General features: G+C 41.5%; 1 protein-coding gene across 1 annotated transcript in view; it reads right to left on the bottom strand.

Annotated features, from left to right (window-relative positions):
* LOC145399142 (uncharacterized) overlaps nucleotides 1-17,446 on the bottom strand; it is a 313,723-nt gene that overhangs the window by 259,743 nt on the left and 36,534 nt on the right. The window contains exons 6-7 of the mRNA XM_080271880.1: nucleotides 14,033-14,181; nucleotides 10,644-10,913 (exon numbers count right to left, since the gene is read on the bottom strand). Coding sequence (XP_080128006.1) covers nucleotides 10,644-10,913; nucleotides 14,033-14,181 — 419 coding nt within the window. The remainder of the gene's footprint in view (nucleotides 1-10,643; nucleotides 10,914-14,032; nucleotides 14,182-17,446) is intronic.

Here is a 17,446-nt window from a genome sequence, read left to right as displayed (position 1 = left end):
GAAAGCTGATGACAGGGAGAGCTGGAGCTCCCGTTTCATCAGCCCTCGGGACTAGGTCCTGACCATCCCCCTTTGCTGAACTTTTTCAGGGCCTCAGTAATACAGAGAGTAGGCCAGCATGCTCTCCAAGTTTCTCTAACTATCAACACCAAACTACATGCACAGTACACACCATACTTCCTTTTCAAAAAAAAAAAAAAAAAAAAAAAAAAAAAAAAGGCGTCCAATAACATAGCCTCGGAGTAAATGCCTCCACCTTCTGCCCCTCTCCCAGTGACAACTCAAGATGCCTGGAACCACTGTCTGACTCTCTTCTTCTTCATTTCTCCAACATTCATGGCCTTTCCTCTAACTTTCACTCTGTTGAGCACCACCTCTCCTTCTCTAAACCTCACCTTCTTTTTCTGACTGAGACCCAGCTGTCTGAGGCAAATGACAGCAAACCCTTTTCTGTATCCTCCTACTTTCTCTATACTCATTTCAAAGCCAAAAGTGGCTGTTGTGTATATATATGAAACAACTTATCTTGCTCTCGTGTTCCTGAACTCAATTCTTTTGAATTCTCTACACTCTGGCTTCGGGTTTCATGTCATTCTCTGACTAAATATATCTGTGCTGTTTACTTATCTCCTAATTCTACTGAGTATCAAAAATTCTTTGACAATCTTACTTCTACGATGGAACACATTCTATTCATTTCTCCTTTCTCTGAAATCTCCGTTCTAGGAGATTTCAATGTTCACCACCACCTTTGGCTCTCCTCTCCTTTCACTGATCCACCTGGTGAACAAGCCTACACCTTTTCTATCCTTAATGATCTAGAGCAGCTTGTACAGCACCCTACCCGTATCCCTGACTGCCTTGGAGAGAGCTCCAACATACTTGACCTCTTCCTTACAACTAATCCTTCTGCTTACACTGTTAATCTTTTCTCTCCATTGGGCTCCTCCAATCACAACCTAATCACCTTAGCCCGTCCTATTGCTCCGGTATGGCCTGTGGACCCTCCAAAGAAACGTCGTCTGTGGCACTTAGCTGCAGACTGGGAGGCCCTCAGGCAGTACTTCTTTGATTTTCCCTGGAATGATTATTGCTTCCATGGCCGAGAGCCATCTGGGTGTGCCTTGCGCATTACGGAGGTTATTCTCTCAACTGTGCAATGCAATCAGTGACATCCGCAGCAGGGGTAAACCAGCTCTGCTGTCGGGCCCTGCTGTGGATGTCACTGATTGCATTGCGCAGCTGACCCTTGTGCGGTGCGGTGCGGTGAGGATTTGTCCATTCTCCCCTTTGGGGCTAAGATGCGAATGAATGTGTTTGAATGGTTGAGTAAATGAGGAGTGTGTCATCCTGTCTTGGCTACCTCCCTTTCCATGGGGGAAACAGCCTAGGTATATAGATAGATAGATGTATTTTCTCGGGCATGGAAGCATACATTCCTTTCTCATATCCTTTGACTAATGCAAGAAAGCCTTGGTTTAATCACGCTTGTTCTAATGCTGTCCGCAACAAGGAGAGGGCCTATAAAAGGTACCGGAGCCAACCCACCCCTGAATCACATCTTTTATACTTTCTGCCCAGAATCGTGCTAAGTCTGTTCTTCGCTCTGTTAAAAATAATTTCATCCGTACTAAATGCTCTCAACTCTCTAACTCGAATTCTTCCCACTCCTTCTGGCACCTTGCCAAAAACCTTTCTAACAACTTTACCTCATCATCCTTCCCTCCTCTTTTCTACTCTGATGGCTCTGTAGCTATTTCTTCTACTGATAAAGCAGATCTCTTTGCTCAGACTTTCTCCTCCAATTCCACCTTAGACGATTCCGGTGCTGTTCCTCCCTCACTTCCCACCTCTGACTTCCTCATGGCTGACATTAAAATTTCTTCAGCTGATGTATTTTCTGCCATCACAAGCCTCAATACTAATAAGGCATATGGGCCTGATGGAGTCCCTCCTGTTGTTCTCAAGAACTGTGCTTCTGTGCTTACACCCTGCCTAGGCAAACTCTTTCACCTTTGTTAATCAACTTGTACCTTTCCTTCTTGCTGGAAGTTTGCTCTTATTCAGCCAGTCCCAAAGAAGGGTGACCATTCCCAACCCTCTAACTATTGTCCAATTGCTTTAACATCCTGTATCTCAAAAGTTTTAGAGTCTATTCTTAATAGAAAAATTTTAAAGCATCTTTCCAATCACAACCTTCTTTCTGATCATCAGTATGGGTTCCGTCAGGGACGCTCCACAGGTGATCTTCTCACCTACCTTTCAGACTCCTGGTCATCCTACTTTCAGGACTTTGGCGAAAGCTTTGCCATTGCACTTGACATCTCAAAGGCTTTCGATCGAGTCTGGTACAAATCTTTAATTTCCAAACTGCCCTCTTATGGCTTCTATCCTTCTATCTGTGCCTTCATCTCTATCTTCCTTTCTGGTCGTTCTATAGCCGCTGTTGTTGACAGCCATCATTCTTCTCCTAGATCTATTAACAGTGGTGTTCCTCAGGGCCCTGTCCTATCACCAACTCTCTTCCTTTTATTCATCAATGACCTTCTAAGCTGTACATCTAACCCTGTCCACTCATACGCCGATGACTCCACCCTTCACCTTTCCATCTGATTTCCACAATGTCCATCTCAGCAGTTACTTCAACAAACAAGGGATGAGGCTATGGCACACCTAATGTCTGACTTGGCTCGTATCTCTAACTGGGGTAAAAATAATCTGGTTGTTTTTAATGCATCAAAGACTCAGTTTTTGCACCAATCAACCCAACAAAATCTTCCACAGGTATACCCACTTATGTTTAATAATATTCAGCTTAATCCTGCATCATCCTTGCAGATGCCTGGGGTTTCATTTACTCAGGACTTATCTTGGAAAAATCATATTACATCTCTTGTAAAATCTGCTTCCAAGAGACTGGGTGTGCTAAGCCAACTCCGTTCCTTCTTTACCCCTGCACAATTCTTGACTCTATACAGGGGTTTTATCTGCCCCTGCATGGAGTACAACTCTCATGTGTGGGAAGGCTCCCCACATACAGCTCTTCTCAATAGGGTGGAGTCAAAGGCTTTTCGCCTCATTAACTCTCCTCCTCTTACTGACTCCCTTCAACCTCTGTCGCTTTGCCGCACTGTTGCATCTTTATCTCTTTTCTATCGTTACTTTAATGGTCACTGCTCCTCTGAACTGTCTGCATGCATTCCTTCACCTCTACGACGGGCGTGTACCACCCGTCTAGCAGCAAACTCTCACCCCTTTTCTGTCCAACTCTCTAATGCAAGAGTTAACCGTTATTCCAAGTCCTTCATTTATGCAACAGGTCAACTCTGGAACTATCTCCCTCTGTCTGTATTTCCGGTTTCCTATGATCTCCAGTCTTTCAAACGCAGTGTGTCCAGGCATCTCGAAATGATTGGATCTTGAATTTGGCTCTCTCTTGCATTTTGTTTTTCTCTTGGAAATAACAGTTTTGCAGGCTTGTTGCCTTTGGTTCCTTCTTCCTCAAAAAAAAAAAAAAAAAAAAAAAAAAAAAACTCCAAGGCATGGTTTATGTGTGCCATTTTCCTTTTTTTAATTTTGAAAAGGAAGTGTACTGTGTACTGTGCATGTAGATTGGTGCTGACAGTTAGAGAAATTTGTATTGGAGAGCATGCTGGCCTACTCTCTGTACTGCAGAAACACTGAAAAAGTTCAGCAAAGGGGGATGGTCAGGAACTAGTCCCGAGGGCTGATGAAACAGGAACTCCAGCTCTTCCTGTCCTCAGCTTTCCATCCATCTTGAGAGTACTGCCCTGCTCGGCTGGTGCTACAGATTCTGTGATCAATGATGCGATCGGGATAGCCTTTTCAACAGCCTCTCTTTATGTCATTTTAGCTACTGTTCTGCTTACTGAGCTCCTTCATTTTCTTGTCTCTTATTTCCAGCTTTTATTTAGAAATTTGTTTGTATTTTCAAAGCGTTTTTCCCTGGATAGCCCGAATGCAAACACATAATTTACTTGTGTCACAATTTTCATCAGTGCATGAAATACAGTAATCCCTGTACTACCCGGACGCCTAATTTCCAGACACCCCACTTACTGGACATTGTGCGCCTGGACCTTCGAAACCCAAAAATGGCCAAAAAAAGAAAAAATCCCCCCAAAATCCAAATTTTTTCCCACCCGTAATTTGAAATAGCCACGCGGCGCCGAACAGCTGTTTACACCACAGCCCCTTCACCCCTTCCTTCCTCCCCCCTCCCCCCTCCCCCCTCCCCTGTCAGGGTTGGCATTTGGTATATTTCACTACCAAATGTGGGCCAATTTGGTAATGAAAAATTCATTTGGTAATGAATCAGAATAATGCATTACCAAACGGATTTTTCACATCCATGAGGATACACAGGATGAAGATGGTGGATTGTCTGCTCTCTCTGATTAATGTGCTAGCCTACATAGCATGAAAATAAACATGCTGTTAATTATAAGGAGAGTGATTAATATTCCACTTGTATATATAATTAGTGCAGAATAAATGCTTGCTTTACGAATTTGGTAATGAAGAGTTAAATTTGGTAATGAAAATTCAGAAGTTTGGTAATGTGGCCAAATTTCAATTTGACAACCCTGCTCCTCCCTCACCACCAATTACCTCCTAGCTGTCATCACGGTGGATGCTTATCGCCAGTGGTGGGCAGCACAAACGAAAAAGGACCTTGTGCAAGCGCAATGTGCAATCCACAGTTCACTACCTTGCACAAGCGCAAGTGCGCAATCTGACAAATGTTTAGCTTGCGCAATGTTGCAAAGCGCAAGCGCAGACCATTTCCATATATTTGTGGGAAATACTGTAAAATATTCAGATATTTAAATAAAATAGAAAACTTATTTACTTACTTTTATTTATTATTATTATTTTCTATTATATGTAATTTGTGCAAGTGTGCAATCTAATATCTAGCTTGCACAATGTCGCTAAGCGTGATCGCAAACCATTTGCATATATTTATGGGAATTACTGTAAAATATTGAGATACTTAAATAAATTAGCATACTTACATTTATTTATTATTATTCTATCCATCTATCTATTGCCGGACGCCTTAATCCCGTAAGGGGTGGCCACTGGCCACAAACAAGCAACAAATTGCTTCCATGTCACCCTGTCCCCTGCCATTTCACTGCCCTGCTCCCAGCTCACACCCCTCTCTCTCATACACTTCTTCATTCCATCCCTCCATTTCATCCTTGGCTCCCCCCTCCCTCTTTCCCCTCCATCGCACTCACATACACTCTCCTCGTTAGTCTCTCACTTTCCACCCTCTCCATATGACCAAACCACCTCAGTGTGTTTCTCCAAACGCTTCCTATCACATCCACATCCACACCACAACGATCCTTCACTTCCTCCTTGTCAGTCTGTCTCTCCATGTAACTCCACATGCTTCTTTCAAATAACTCATTTATTTCCACAGCTCCCACTCTTGACTTCTGTCCCTTCAACAAGGTTAATGCTTCACTTCAATACATTAGAGTTGGTATCACAGTACTGTCATGCAGTAATTTTTTCACTCGTGGAGGTTCAAACAGAGGAAGGAGTGGGCTGCGAAGCGGAGGGACAGGGACTTGTGATGTTGCCAGTTTTACTTTTATCTGCATTTTCACAAGAAGTTTCATTTAATAATTTAATATAGATATACAATAACATATGTAATTCCTTACAAAAATCATTATAACAGTATTTAAATCAAATATCCACAGCCTAATAAATTATTAGGCTGTGGATATTTGATTTAAATAATTTGTTTTAATGATTTTTGTAAGGAACTGCATATGCTACTCTTAATAATGTATTTTTAATTTATTATTATTTACTAATAATAATAATTTAAAAAATATTAAAATACATTATCTCTGTTGAAGTATTTTAAGAAATGCTACTATCCTCCGTCCCTCCCGCCTCCCCCCAGCAGAATCCACGCGACCCGCCCGAGCTTCCCCCATCCCTTGTCCAGACATACAAGAAGCTCCCAAGACCACGTGTCCCTTGGGGGACAAGTGCACAAGGCAGGTGCACAAGCACAAATTTAGTTGTGCAGGCACAACTTAATTTGCGCTTGCGCACTTGCCTTTTCATGTGCGAAAGCACAATATTGCACATGGTCTTGTGCGGTGTGCAATGCGCAAAAGATACTCACCGGAGCGCAACGGTGTGCAATTTTGCTTTGCGCAAGTGTTTGCGCATGTGCCCAGCACTGCTTATCGCAATGGATGCTGCATGTGCTCATTTTTGTAAATAAACAGTGAATAAACTGCAATACCTCGCCACTAGACCACACAGGAATTTACAGTGTTGTGCAGTGTTAAGAAATTAGAATTTAGAGTGCAAAGGATTAACTGTGGAGTGCAAACTGGCGATTGAAACTGGCATGGTGCAATTAAGAGCAGAATGTGCAGTGTTAAATAATTATAACTCACAGTGCAAAGAATTACTATAAGTGCAGCACACCACTGGATTACTGTACGTGCTTCAAGAGCATTTTCATCACTGCCAAAGCCTTCGAGAAGGCAGCCACAGACATGCTGTAAATACTTTGTACACTGCTGTTTTCCATAACCACTTCTAATTCCTCATTCTCTGGTTCCTTTTCATTTATTTCATGCTTTATGTCCATTATTGGTGTGAATAGGGTCTAAAATAGGTTTAAATAGATGCTATGCATGTCCAGTAGGGAGTTATTTAGGTGGCTTTCAAAGTTTGGCTGGGTTAGGGTCCTTAAGTACAAGTCCAGGAGGCTGGGGCTCATTATCCGGACAGGACAACTTTCCGGACATGCCTTTGGCTCTATTATGTCGGATAGTGGAGGGATTACTGTATTTTTTCTCTAAGGTTCTCATAATTATTAACATTTATTTAAAATTATTATTATGTATTCCATGATGGTTAGATGACAGTTCAATGGTCAAACACAAAATATTCTTTGTTGAGTCACCTAGTTGTCCACACTGTTTTGTACCTCGTCTGATGGGCGAGAATCCATACCCAAAATGACAGTGTTCATTCCATCTATGACTAAAACACATTAATCTTAGTCTAAAAAGAGTTTATAAATCAACCTAAACACAAAATTTAAGTCTAAATTATTGCATTAAAAAAAAAATAAAAGCATCACAAAACAGTGGGTAGGCCTATGATAGGCTGGGGGAGGGTGGTATTACTACCCCCATCACTATTCCGGGGTATGACATCTAGAGCTATCATAAATTGGTGCTTAACTGTAGATAGAAATATGTATATACTGGTTTGGCCATGTGGAGAGGATGGAGGGTGAAAGACTGACGAAGAGAGTGTATGTGAGTGAGGTGGAGGGGGGAAGAGGGAGGGGGAGGCTGAGGATGAGATGGAGGGATGGGGTGGAGAGGTATATGAGAGAGGGGGGTGTGAGTTGGGAGCAGGGCAGTGAAATGGCGGGGGACAGGGCGACTTGGAGGCGATTTGTTTGTGGCCACCCCAAACGGGATTGAGGCGTCTGGCAATAGATAGATAGACAGATAGATAGATAGATAGATAGATATATATATATATATATACACTCAATCCTTAAGTAACACGTGGTTGAGTAACACGTTTTTGTTCTAACGCGGTCAGCATAATGAGACAAGTCATGTCAACACGCGGAAAAACTCAAGCACATGCGGGAAGTCAGCTGGCCTGGGGACGAAATTTGAAAGCCGCGCGCTATGACGTCACCCTCTAACCTCTGGGTACATTTCCTGGGGGCATATTTCCATTCTGTATGGGTATTTATCTCAGTACCACAGCCAGCCACCTCAGCCACAGCCCTAGTGAGATGGGATAGGTTAGGGTAGGTTAGGTTGCTGAAATTTTGCCTGGGAAGCACAGTGGGCATATTTTCATGAAAAACCTATGGTTAGTTTTGAAACGAATGGGCAAGCGTTGTTCCTGGCTGAGGGTTCCTGGTGGTTTTTATGAATATGCATACAGAATGGAAATATGTTTTCTGGGCAAACTCAAGGCCGAACGGTTTGACAAAATTTATGGGTTTCAGCAATTTCAGGGGACAAAATGGAACGACAATGTATGCTAATCATAAAAAAAAAAAAAAAAAAAAAAATACTTGCGTTCTCGTAAGTTACAGTTCAGTTCCACATTCTTCGTTTGATTTCATGCTTCCCAACACATTTTGGACCAACTAGGCATATGGTTATCAGTCCTTTCTCATACCTCATCTAGTTCTTACCCACAATTATCATGGATTTTGCAGTTTTAAGGAACGAAATGGAACGAAAATGTTCGCTAATTAGAGGAAAAGTTACTCTTCGTCCATGTGTTATCGTAGCGTTCAGTTCCACATTCTTCGTTCGATTTAATGCTTCCCAACACTTCCAACTAACTGAGCATACTGTTATCAATCCTTTCTCATGCTTCACCTAGTTCCACCCCACACTCATAATGGGTTTCGCAGTTTTAGGGGACAAAATGGAACGAAAATATTTGCTAATTAGAAAAAAATACTTTCGTCAGTGTTCTTGTTAGTGTTCAGTTCCACATTTTTCGTTCGGTTTCGTGCTTCCCAACACATTTAGGACCAACTGAGCATACGGCTATCAAGTCCTTTCTCGCGTCTCACAGACTCTACCTCACAGTCATATGGGTTTCGAGTTTTAGGAGACGAAACTGAACGAAAATGTTTGCTAATCACACACACACACACACACACACACAAAATACTTCTGCTCGTGTAAGTGAGCATTCAGTTTCACATTCTTCGTTCTTCTTCCTAATAGTCTTATGTTTGTCGGATTACTTCTGGGAGGTAAATAAATGTTTCATACTAAATCTGTTTCCCCCGTCGTTTTAAGTTGTATTCTGCTGTCAACTTGTTTGACACATCAGGGTTACGGCGAAATTAGGGCCTGTCCTAACCTAAGTGTTTAAACTTGACCTAACCTAGCTTAACTATACCTTATAATTTAACCTAACCTAACGTAGCATCCAGTTGGGAAGTTGGGAGATGAAAATCGCCTTTGAGTACATCAACACAATCATGTTATGGCTTAAGGAACGTGATGATAAAAAGTGGGAAATTTTTCAGCAGGAAAAGGTAATTTACCACCCCGAAAATAGTCAGAAAAATACAGAAAACAAACTGGAGGAATATGAACTGAATTGGTAAGGTTCTTCCACTGCTTTAAGCGTACAAATACCAAAATGGCAAAAGAAAAAAAGAAAAAACATAGCATAAAAGACAGCACCATCATAACGATTTGGAAGGACAGTGAGAAGATAAAGATCGTGCGTAGGAAGTGATGCAATCCTGGCAGCTGTGAAGGTTTATATGTTGTCCTGAAACTGACTGAGAAGCTTATAGGGCGTTATGTGGAGAGTCACAGAAAGCAAACTCTCACTTTTACCCCTTTTTACCATCATACCCCACGTATTTACCTCCACCTATACGCACCATCAGGTAAAACACTGAAAGAGATATAACTGTTGTAATTAAAAACATCAGTGGTATTAAAAATGGCATTAACAAAAACAGAAGTTGGACTGGGTCAACTCCACCTCCACTGAGTACCATTTTGTTGATACGTAGCTCCACAGTATTTTACTCCCGCCCCCCAACCCCAAAGTTGTTGTCAAAGTTTCGCCTTCTTGTATCATGTGGCCTTCGGGAGAGACGTTAGGCTGTATAGTTAGACTAAAATTTAAGGGTCTGGCTGTTTTAGGGAACAAAATGGAGCGAAAATGTTTGCAAACCAGAAAAAAGGTACTCTTTCATCCACGTGTTCTCCTGGGCTAGCGTTCCTTTTCACATTCTTCGTTCGGTATCACTCTTCCCAACACATTACTCTTCGTTCAGTATCGCTCTTCCCAACACATTTCGAACTGATTGAGCAGTTTAGCCATATGTTTAGTTTATCAGAAATGCGTTGGGAAACGCGATATAAAACGAAAAATGTGAAACTGAACGCTAACTCACGAGAACACAGGGATTAAAGTAATTTTTTCTTGTTAGCACAAATTTTCGTTCTATTTCGTACTCTAAAACTGCCAGACCCATAAATTTTTGTCTAACCATATGGCCTAAGGTCTCTCCTGAAAGCCACATGATATGAGAGAAGGCGAAACTTTGACAACAACATTGGGGTTGGGGGATGGGAGGAAAATACCGGGGAGCTACGTATCAACAAAAGGGTACCCATCCCAACTTTTATTTTTGTTAATGCTATTTTTAATACCATTGATGTTTTTAATTACAACAGTTATATCTCTTTCAATGTTTTACCTGATGGTGGGTGCAAGTGGGGGTAATTTACGTGGGGTTAGGTGGTAAGAAGGGGTAAAAGTGAGAGTTTTGGAAAGTTGCCAGAACACATTGTACCATTATACATGTAAACATATTGTCTGAGTGACGCGGATTTGGGTACCACGGTCCTTGTCCAGTCCCTATTGCCCACGGTACTGAAGGATTGAGTGTATATACAGTATATATATACAGACACACACACTATTTTTTGTCTCAGTCTACCATTTTCAATTTCCTATTTTATATATATATATATATATATATATATATATATATATATATATATACACTATTTTTTGTCTCAGTCTACCATTTTCAATTTCATACTTACAGCATCTTTAGCTCTTAGGTACACAATGGCCAGCTCTTCTGTTGTATTGTTTTTTTTCTCTGGCAGTTTTTTTATGCGATGGCGATTAGTTTCATACAATGGCTGCCCATCCTTGTACCAAGTGATTGAAGGTGCCTGGTATCCCTTGCTATCACAACGAATCCGAACTGAGCCCCCATTGCCAACATTATTGAAGAGTTCTTGTCGGTTCTTGTGCACGGTCATGGTAAGTTCCACTGTTGGGGGCTTCAGCACTTCCAACATAATAATCTGTGGAAAGGAACATGAAAGTCCTAATTAACTGAGATCTGTAATGTCCTGTTGCTAATTTACCATTCTAACTACTTAAACATCACAAAATATGGGTCTGTCAAGAGTGAAAAATATCTTCATGTAAGGACATGCTAAATCCTTAAGTTATCTGTCTATCTGTAGCCAGATGCCTTAATCCTGTAAGGGGTGGCCACAAGCAAATGTTCATAAACCACATTACCTTGCTGTAGTTATTCATTCTACAGTTGGTTTTGTTAGTTTTCTGCATTATGCATCCATTTATGACATTAAGTCCAGCTATGCGTGAATAAAGAAAATATTTTCTTGATGGAAAGTTTTTGCTAACCTGGCTGGGTTTTCATCCTGATGCCCCTGGACTTGAGACCTGCATAGTTACCAACTAAGCTACAGACATCCTCTGTAAGACATGGCAAATGTATATCTTATCAAGGCACACCCTTCCCAAAGGGTGTTTTACAACCTTGTCCCTCAGACACATTACTTAGGGAGCTCCACAGGGTAGCTCTGAAGGTGTCAAAATTGAAATTGGGAAAACGAAGGGTAGAGTAAAGTATTTTGCCTATGGTGCTTTCAGAGTTCCTCCATGGAGTGCCTCATGTTATTTTCATGATGCTACTCTGTGGAGGAACTCTGAAAGTGCCATGGGTAAACAATTTGTTTGTCTAACCACCATAATCTCAGTTAATCATACCTGGCATCTCTGGAATTAATCAACAGAGCTCCTCATTTCACCTCATGGCACCACAGACAGCATGAGGGCACAACAGTGTAATTTGCTAAGCCAAAGATTCCCCACAAAGTTTAGCTTAGATTGAGTGTGGTTCTTTCCACCAAATTTCTTTCCACAAGTTACTTCCACTATGTCCTACAACATTACAAAATTTAGAGCAGAAATGGATGGAGTATAAAAAATGACCTTTGGCTACCACCTGTTAAATGATTCCAGGGATCTCTACGATGAGCAATGTGATACATTAGCCACTGTAACAGAGTATTCTATGGCAAGAAACTCATCTCACTACATACTGTACTGTTCATGTTAAACCATTTCACTTTCTAGAAATGGAAAAAAAAAAATAATATCTGGGATGGTCATTAATGTAGTCAAAGCGTTACTTGGTCTTCAAAATTCCTGCTGTGGTACAAGAGGGGGACAACTTCATGCAATGGCATCAAAATAACTGACAGCACGAGTGCCTGTATATACCAATGTCCCTGAACTACTGTACTTCTCACTCCCCATAAGGAGGATCACGGACTGCAGAGGGCAAATTAATTCTCCAATCCACCATATTCATTTTTCTAATAAGCCTGGAGCCACAACAACAACGATCCCTGCTCTACAAAACCTCTAAACTAAATAATCAAAGAATGGGGGGAGAATAAAAATCATCATAGCAGTAGGAGGATATTGCACACACACACACACACACACACACACACACACACACACACACACACACACACACACACACACACACACACACACACACAGAAAGAGAAATGAATATAAAGAAATGGTTTAATAGAGAATGATATGTGGTAGGTGGGGGCGCTCACCATCCACTCACTCAATGTAGTGCTGCTCTCGGGTGTCTGCCCTGTACTCTCCTCCATCCTTCTTTCTTTCCATCTTCTTCTGTCCTTTCCTTCATTCTTTCCTTGTCCTTCTGCCTACGGGTGACTTTACACTCCCTCTTCTGTCTTTCATTCCTTCATTCTTTCCTCTTCCTTCTGCCTGTGGGTGACTCTACACTGAGTGACAAGCCAAATGGTTTCCCGTACACCAGGAAACCATTTGCTATGCTGGGTGGCAACCATATAACCAAATTTTGGCACCTGGTGGTTTAGTGGGTAATTATTGTGCTCCAATTGGATTGAGCCAGTGAAGGCTTATATCCAAGGGGTGGTTGGGGTTTATTGCTCACATAATGCCACTCAGGGATGAGTGAGGTTGGTCACTCTCATCTTAAATGTCAGGACCAACTGCCTAGCCCCGGGCTCCTAAGCTCCTCATGGGGCAACGTAGGATTGGATGATGGATGGATGGATGTAAAAAATCAAAAGAAAAAAGAGATTTGCTGTGGAATGGGTACAGAAGACACAACAGTGAGAGGGCATACAACAACTACAAACAGGCAAGAAATGATTATACAAAGATAAGGAGAGAGGCTCAGAGACAGTTTGACAAAGATTTATAAAATAAAAGTAGTGATCAACCTAAGCTATTTACAGCCACATCCAAAGCAAAATCAATATTAAAGATAAAATACAGTCCATTACGGATGGGTGGATCATCTATGCACAAGACAAAGATATCTGTGAAGCACTAAAAAACTTCCAATCAGTTTTTACAAAAGAAAATAATTTTGAAAGAGATGATACAAAACATGCATGACCACACATATTACTAGATATGCAAATATCAGAAAAAGAAGTACAGGAAGAGTCACGTACACTGCTCAAAACAGAATAGTACTCAAGGATGTTTTGGTAATTATCTCAATCACGATATAAATTATTCCAAATATGATACTTAATTTCTATTCAGGAGTGTATCGTGTTCATTTTGTCATGTTTTGTTTCAGTCATGCTTCATTGGTCATGACTCAGAAAGCAGCTCTCCCAAAGGCAGATCAAAAGTGCAGGTTCACAATCACTTGCAGGTGATTGTTTTCTGTTGTTAAAACATGTCTCTGACAATTCTAACCCTGTTGGTTTGCTTTCTGTTAGTCATTCGTGGTGTGAGAATACACCTGAATGAGATTCAGTGTGCTAGAGCATGCACGATGCTTGAGAATGGCCAGACGCAGCAACAGGTTCCTCAGCTAATGGGTGTGAGTCAGAGGTGTATCCGGAATGTGTGGCATTGCTACCAGGATACACAGAGTTACCGTAGGATATGTGGGACAGGTGGTGGAAGGATAACTGATGACAGAGAGGACCGTCATATGGCTCTTTTGGCACGTCGGGACCCCTGTTTGACAGATCAACGGATCCAGAATGAGTTTCGGGCTGCCACCGGGAGGACTATGAGTGACAAGATCATCCATAACAGGCTCCACGAAGTTGGCCTACACTCCAGGAGACCAAACATTGTGCCTCGGATGACTGCTACACATCGCAGAGCTCGTCTCACGTGGGCTAGACAATACCTCCATTGGACGGTGAACCAGTGGGCACATGTACTGTTCACGGATGAAAGCCGCTTCAGTGTTGATCACCCAGATGGTCGTATTCGGGTCTGGAGAGGTTTACGGAAGCGTTACAACCCTCAGTTTGTCATGGAATGTGACTGATGGGGGCATGGATCAGTAATGGTCTGTGCCAGAGTCTCCACCAATCACCATACAGACCTCCATATTGTCCAGGGTAACATGAACACCCAGAATTATCAGGACAATATTCTGGAGCCTCGTGTCTTGCCAAAGGCAAGTCGTATCGGTGCTGGTTTTATCCTAATGGACGATATTGCCTGTCCCCACCGAGCCAGACTCGTCTCCACATTTCTTCAGGATCACAATATCAATCGTATGGAGTGGCCAGCTTTGTCGGTGGACTTAAATCCGATTGAAAACATTTGGAGTATACTAGGGGACAGAGTTAAGAACCGTCAGCCCCCAGTTTCCAATGTCCAGGACTTAATTGTTGCTCTCCAGGACAAGTGGAGGAACATTGACAATAATGTGATCCGGAACACTATTCTGACCATGCGAAGGCGTTGTCAAGAGTGTGTGAGACTCAATGGTGCAGCTACCCATTATTAATGTTGATTAGGAGTTGAATTAAACTCATTAAGTCAATAAAATGTGTTATCTGATTCATTCTGTGACTATCATTTTGGTGCTCATCTTTTTCAAAGGCAAATTTATCATCCAATCTTTTGAAAATCGGTGGTCATATCCCACTGAGGGTCTCATTAGTGAATGATTCTCATGATTAGCACAAGATTTTGAACATATGTTTGCTATAAACTCAATATATTCAGGAAAATGATCCTGAGTAATACTCTATTTTGAGCAGTGTAAATTAGACAAAGAAAAAGCAAATGGCCCTGATGAAATTTCAGACTGGGTGCTGCAGGAATGTGCAGAAGAGTTATGCAGACCAATAAATTTAATATTCAAGGAATCCTTAGGTCAAGGTAAACTACCTGATATTTGGAAGAAAGAAAACATTGTTCCCCTATTCAGGAAAGGGAATAAAATCAACTACCAACCAGTATCAATGACCAGTGTTGTATGATACTAGAAAAGCTCATAAGAAATGTTTGGGTAAACCTTCTAGAAGAACACAGTATGATAAAAGAAAGGTAGTTCAGTTTTAGAAAGGGAAAATCATGTGTTACTAATCTATTAAGCTATTATGACAGAGTTACAGACTCCATCCATCATCCAATCCTACGATGTCCCATGAGGAGCGTAGGAGCCTGGGGCTAGGCAAGTTGGTCCTGACATTTAAGATAAGAGTGACCAGCCTCACTCATCCCTGAGTAGCATTATGTGAACAATAAACCCCAACCATCCCTTGGATATAAACCTTCACCAGCTCAATCCGATTGAAGCACCATAATTACCCACTAAACCAAAAGGTGCCAAAATCTGTACATTACAGAAAAGAGATTAATGGGTGGACAATTTCTATTTAGATTTCAAGAAAGCATTTGACAAAGCACCGCACCAAAGACTTTTATGGCAACTGTATCAAGGAGGTATCCAAGGCAATCTGTACTTTGGATGCAGGATTTTCCCAGAAAAAGAGAAATGAGAACAGCATTATGGGGAAATTACTCATCATGGGGGGAAGTGACTAGCAGAGTTCCACAGGGCTCAGCGCTGGCACCAATTATGTTTTCAGTATATATTAATGACATAGACAGTAACAATGGAAATGGAAGCTATCTAAATATGTTTGCAGATGATGCAAAAATAAAAAGGAAAATTGCTAACAGATTCTTGCAAAGAGCTGCAAGAAGAATTAAATAAGCGTCATGAATGGAGCAACAAATGGCAAATGGAATTTAATGTGGACAAGTGTCATGTGATTAAGTCTGTTGAAAGTGAAAAAAGACCAGACTGTGACTATAAGTTAGGAAGATTAACCCTACACACAGCAGAAAAGGAGAAGGACCTAGAAGCGATTATCAATAACAGACTACCTCCAGCTGACCGCATCAGTGAGAAGGTTCCCAACATGTTTACACTGCTTGCTAATGTGAGAATAGCATTCATATACATAAATGAAGACATGCTGAGAAAGATAATAACATCATTCATCAGACCAATCCTGGAGTATGCATCAATAGTCTGGAATCCTCATTTCAAAAAACACATATATAAGTCTGAAAAAGTACTAAAGGCAGTTACAAGATGGGTACCAAGCTTAAGGGATCTAAGCTACAAAGGGGAAGGATGATGCCCTGGAAAAAGGAAATTATAGAGGTATAAAACTTTTAGACCAGATAATGAAGGTAATGGAGAGAATTCTACATGGTATGAGTAGAGAAAGGTAATGGAGTGAGTTCTTGATGGTATGAATAGAGAAAGAGTGAATATTGATGTACTGATGAGATGCAGTTTGGGTTTATGCCAGGCAAAGGGACCACTGATGCCATATTCATTGTTAGACAGCTTCAGGAAAAATATATCACAAAGAAATGGGAACTGTACAGTACTTTGTTTTTGTTGATTTGGAGGCCTTTGACAAAGTCCTTAGAGTGAAGTGGGTAATGAGAAAGTTTGGGACCGAGGAGTGGCTAGTTAGTGTGGTTATGGCCATGTTTGTGGGTGCTCACACTCAGGTATGGGTGAATGGAGATTTGAGCGCTGAGTTTTCCATGAACACTGGTGTGCACCAGGGGTCAGTTTTGGGCCCCTTGTTGTTTATCATGGTACTTGAAGCCCTCTTATGGGACTTTTGAAACGGACTCCCGTGGGAGATGTTGTATACTGATGATTTGGTGTTGATTGCAGAGAATGAAAGCGAAGCAAAGGAAAGAATAGGAAGTGGAGAGATGGTATGGGGCACAAAGGCTTACACGTAAATGCAGTTAAAACAAAAGTGATGATAGGCTGGTGATCATGTGCAATTTGCCACATGGGCATGAGAAGTACAGTAATTCCATCTTGTGTAGTGTCTGTGATAAATGAGTGCATAAGAGATGTAGCACCACTGGAGGCAGACTGCAAGATAATGCTGATTTCAAGTGTGCGTCGTGTTGGGAGAGCAGCTGGAGATTGTTAGGCATGAAAGGATTGAGCTTGTTGGTGATTCTCTTGAGTCTGTGGAAGTTTTTTTTACTTGGGAGACATGTTATGTGATGGAGGTGGAAGCTGAAAAACCAAGTAGTAAGGGATGCCTTCTATAGCGAGTTGAGGAGAGTGGTGGCTGAACAGGGAGCTGTAGACAGAGGCATTAATGAACAGTACAGAGCCCTCAAGAACAATCTCTTGAGAGTTACTGATGTAACATGCGGTTGGACAAGAGGACCACCAAGACATAAAGTAACT

Source organism: Coenobita brevimanus, chromosome 47 (assembly GCF_032717465.1).
Source record: "Coenobita brevimanus isolate Jiangsu-jjx chromosome 47, ASM3271746v2, whole genome shotgun sequence".
NCBI lineage: Eukaryota > Metazoa > Arthropoda > Malacostraca > Decapoda > Coenobitidae > Coenobita > Coenobita brevimanus.
This window is presented reverse-complemented; position numbering and strand designations above follow the sequence as displayed.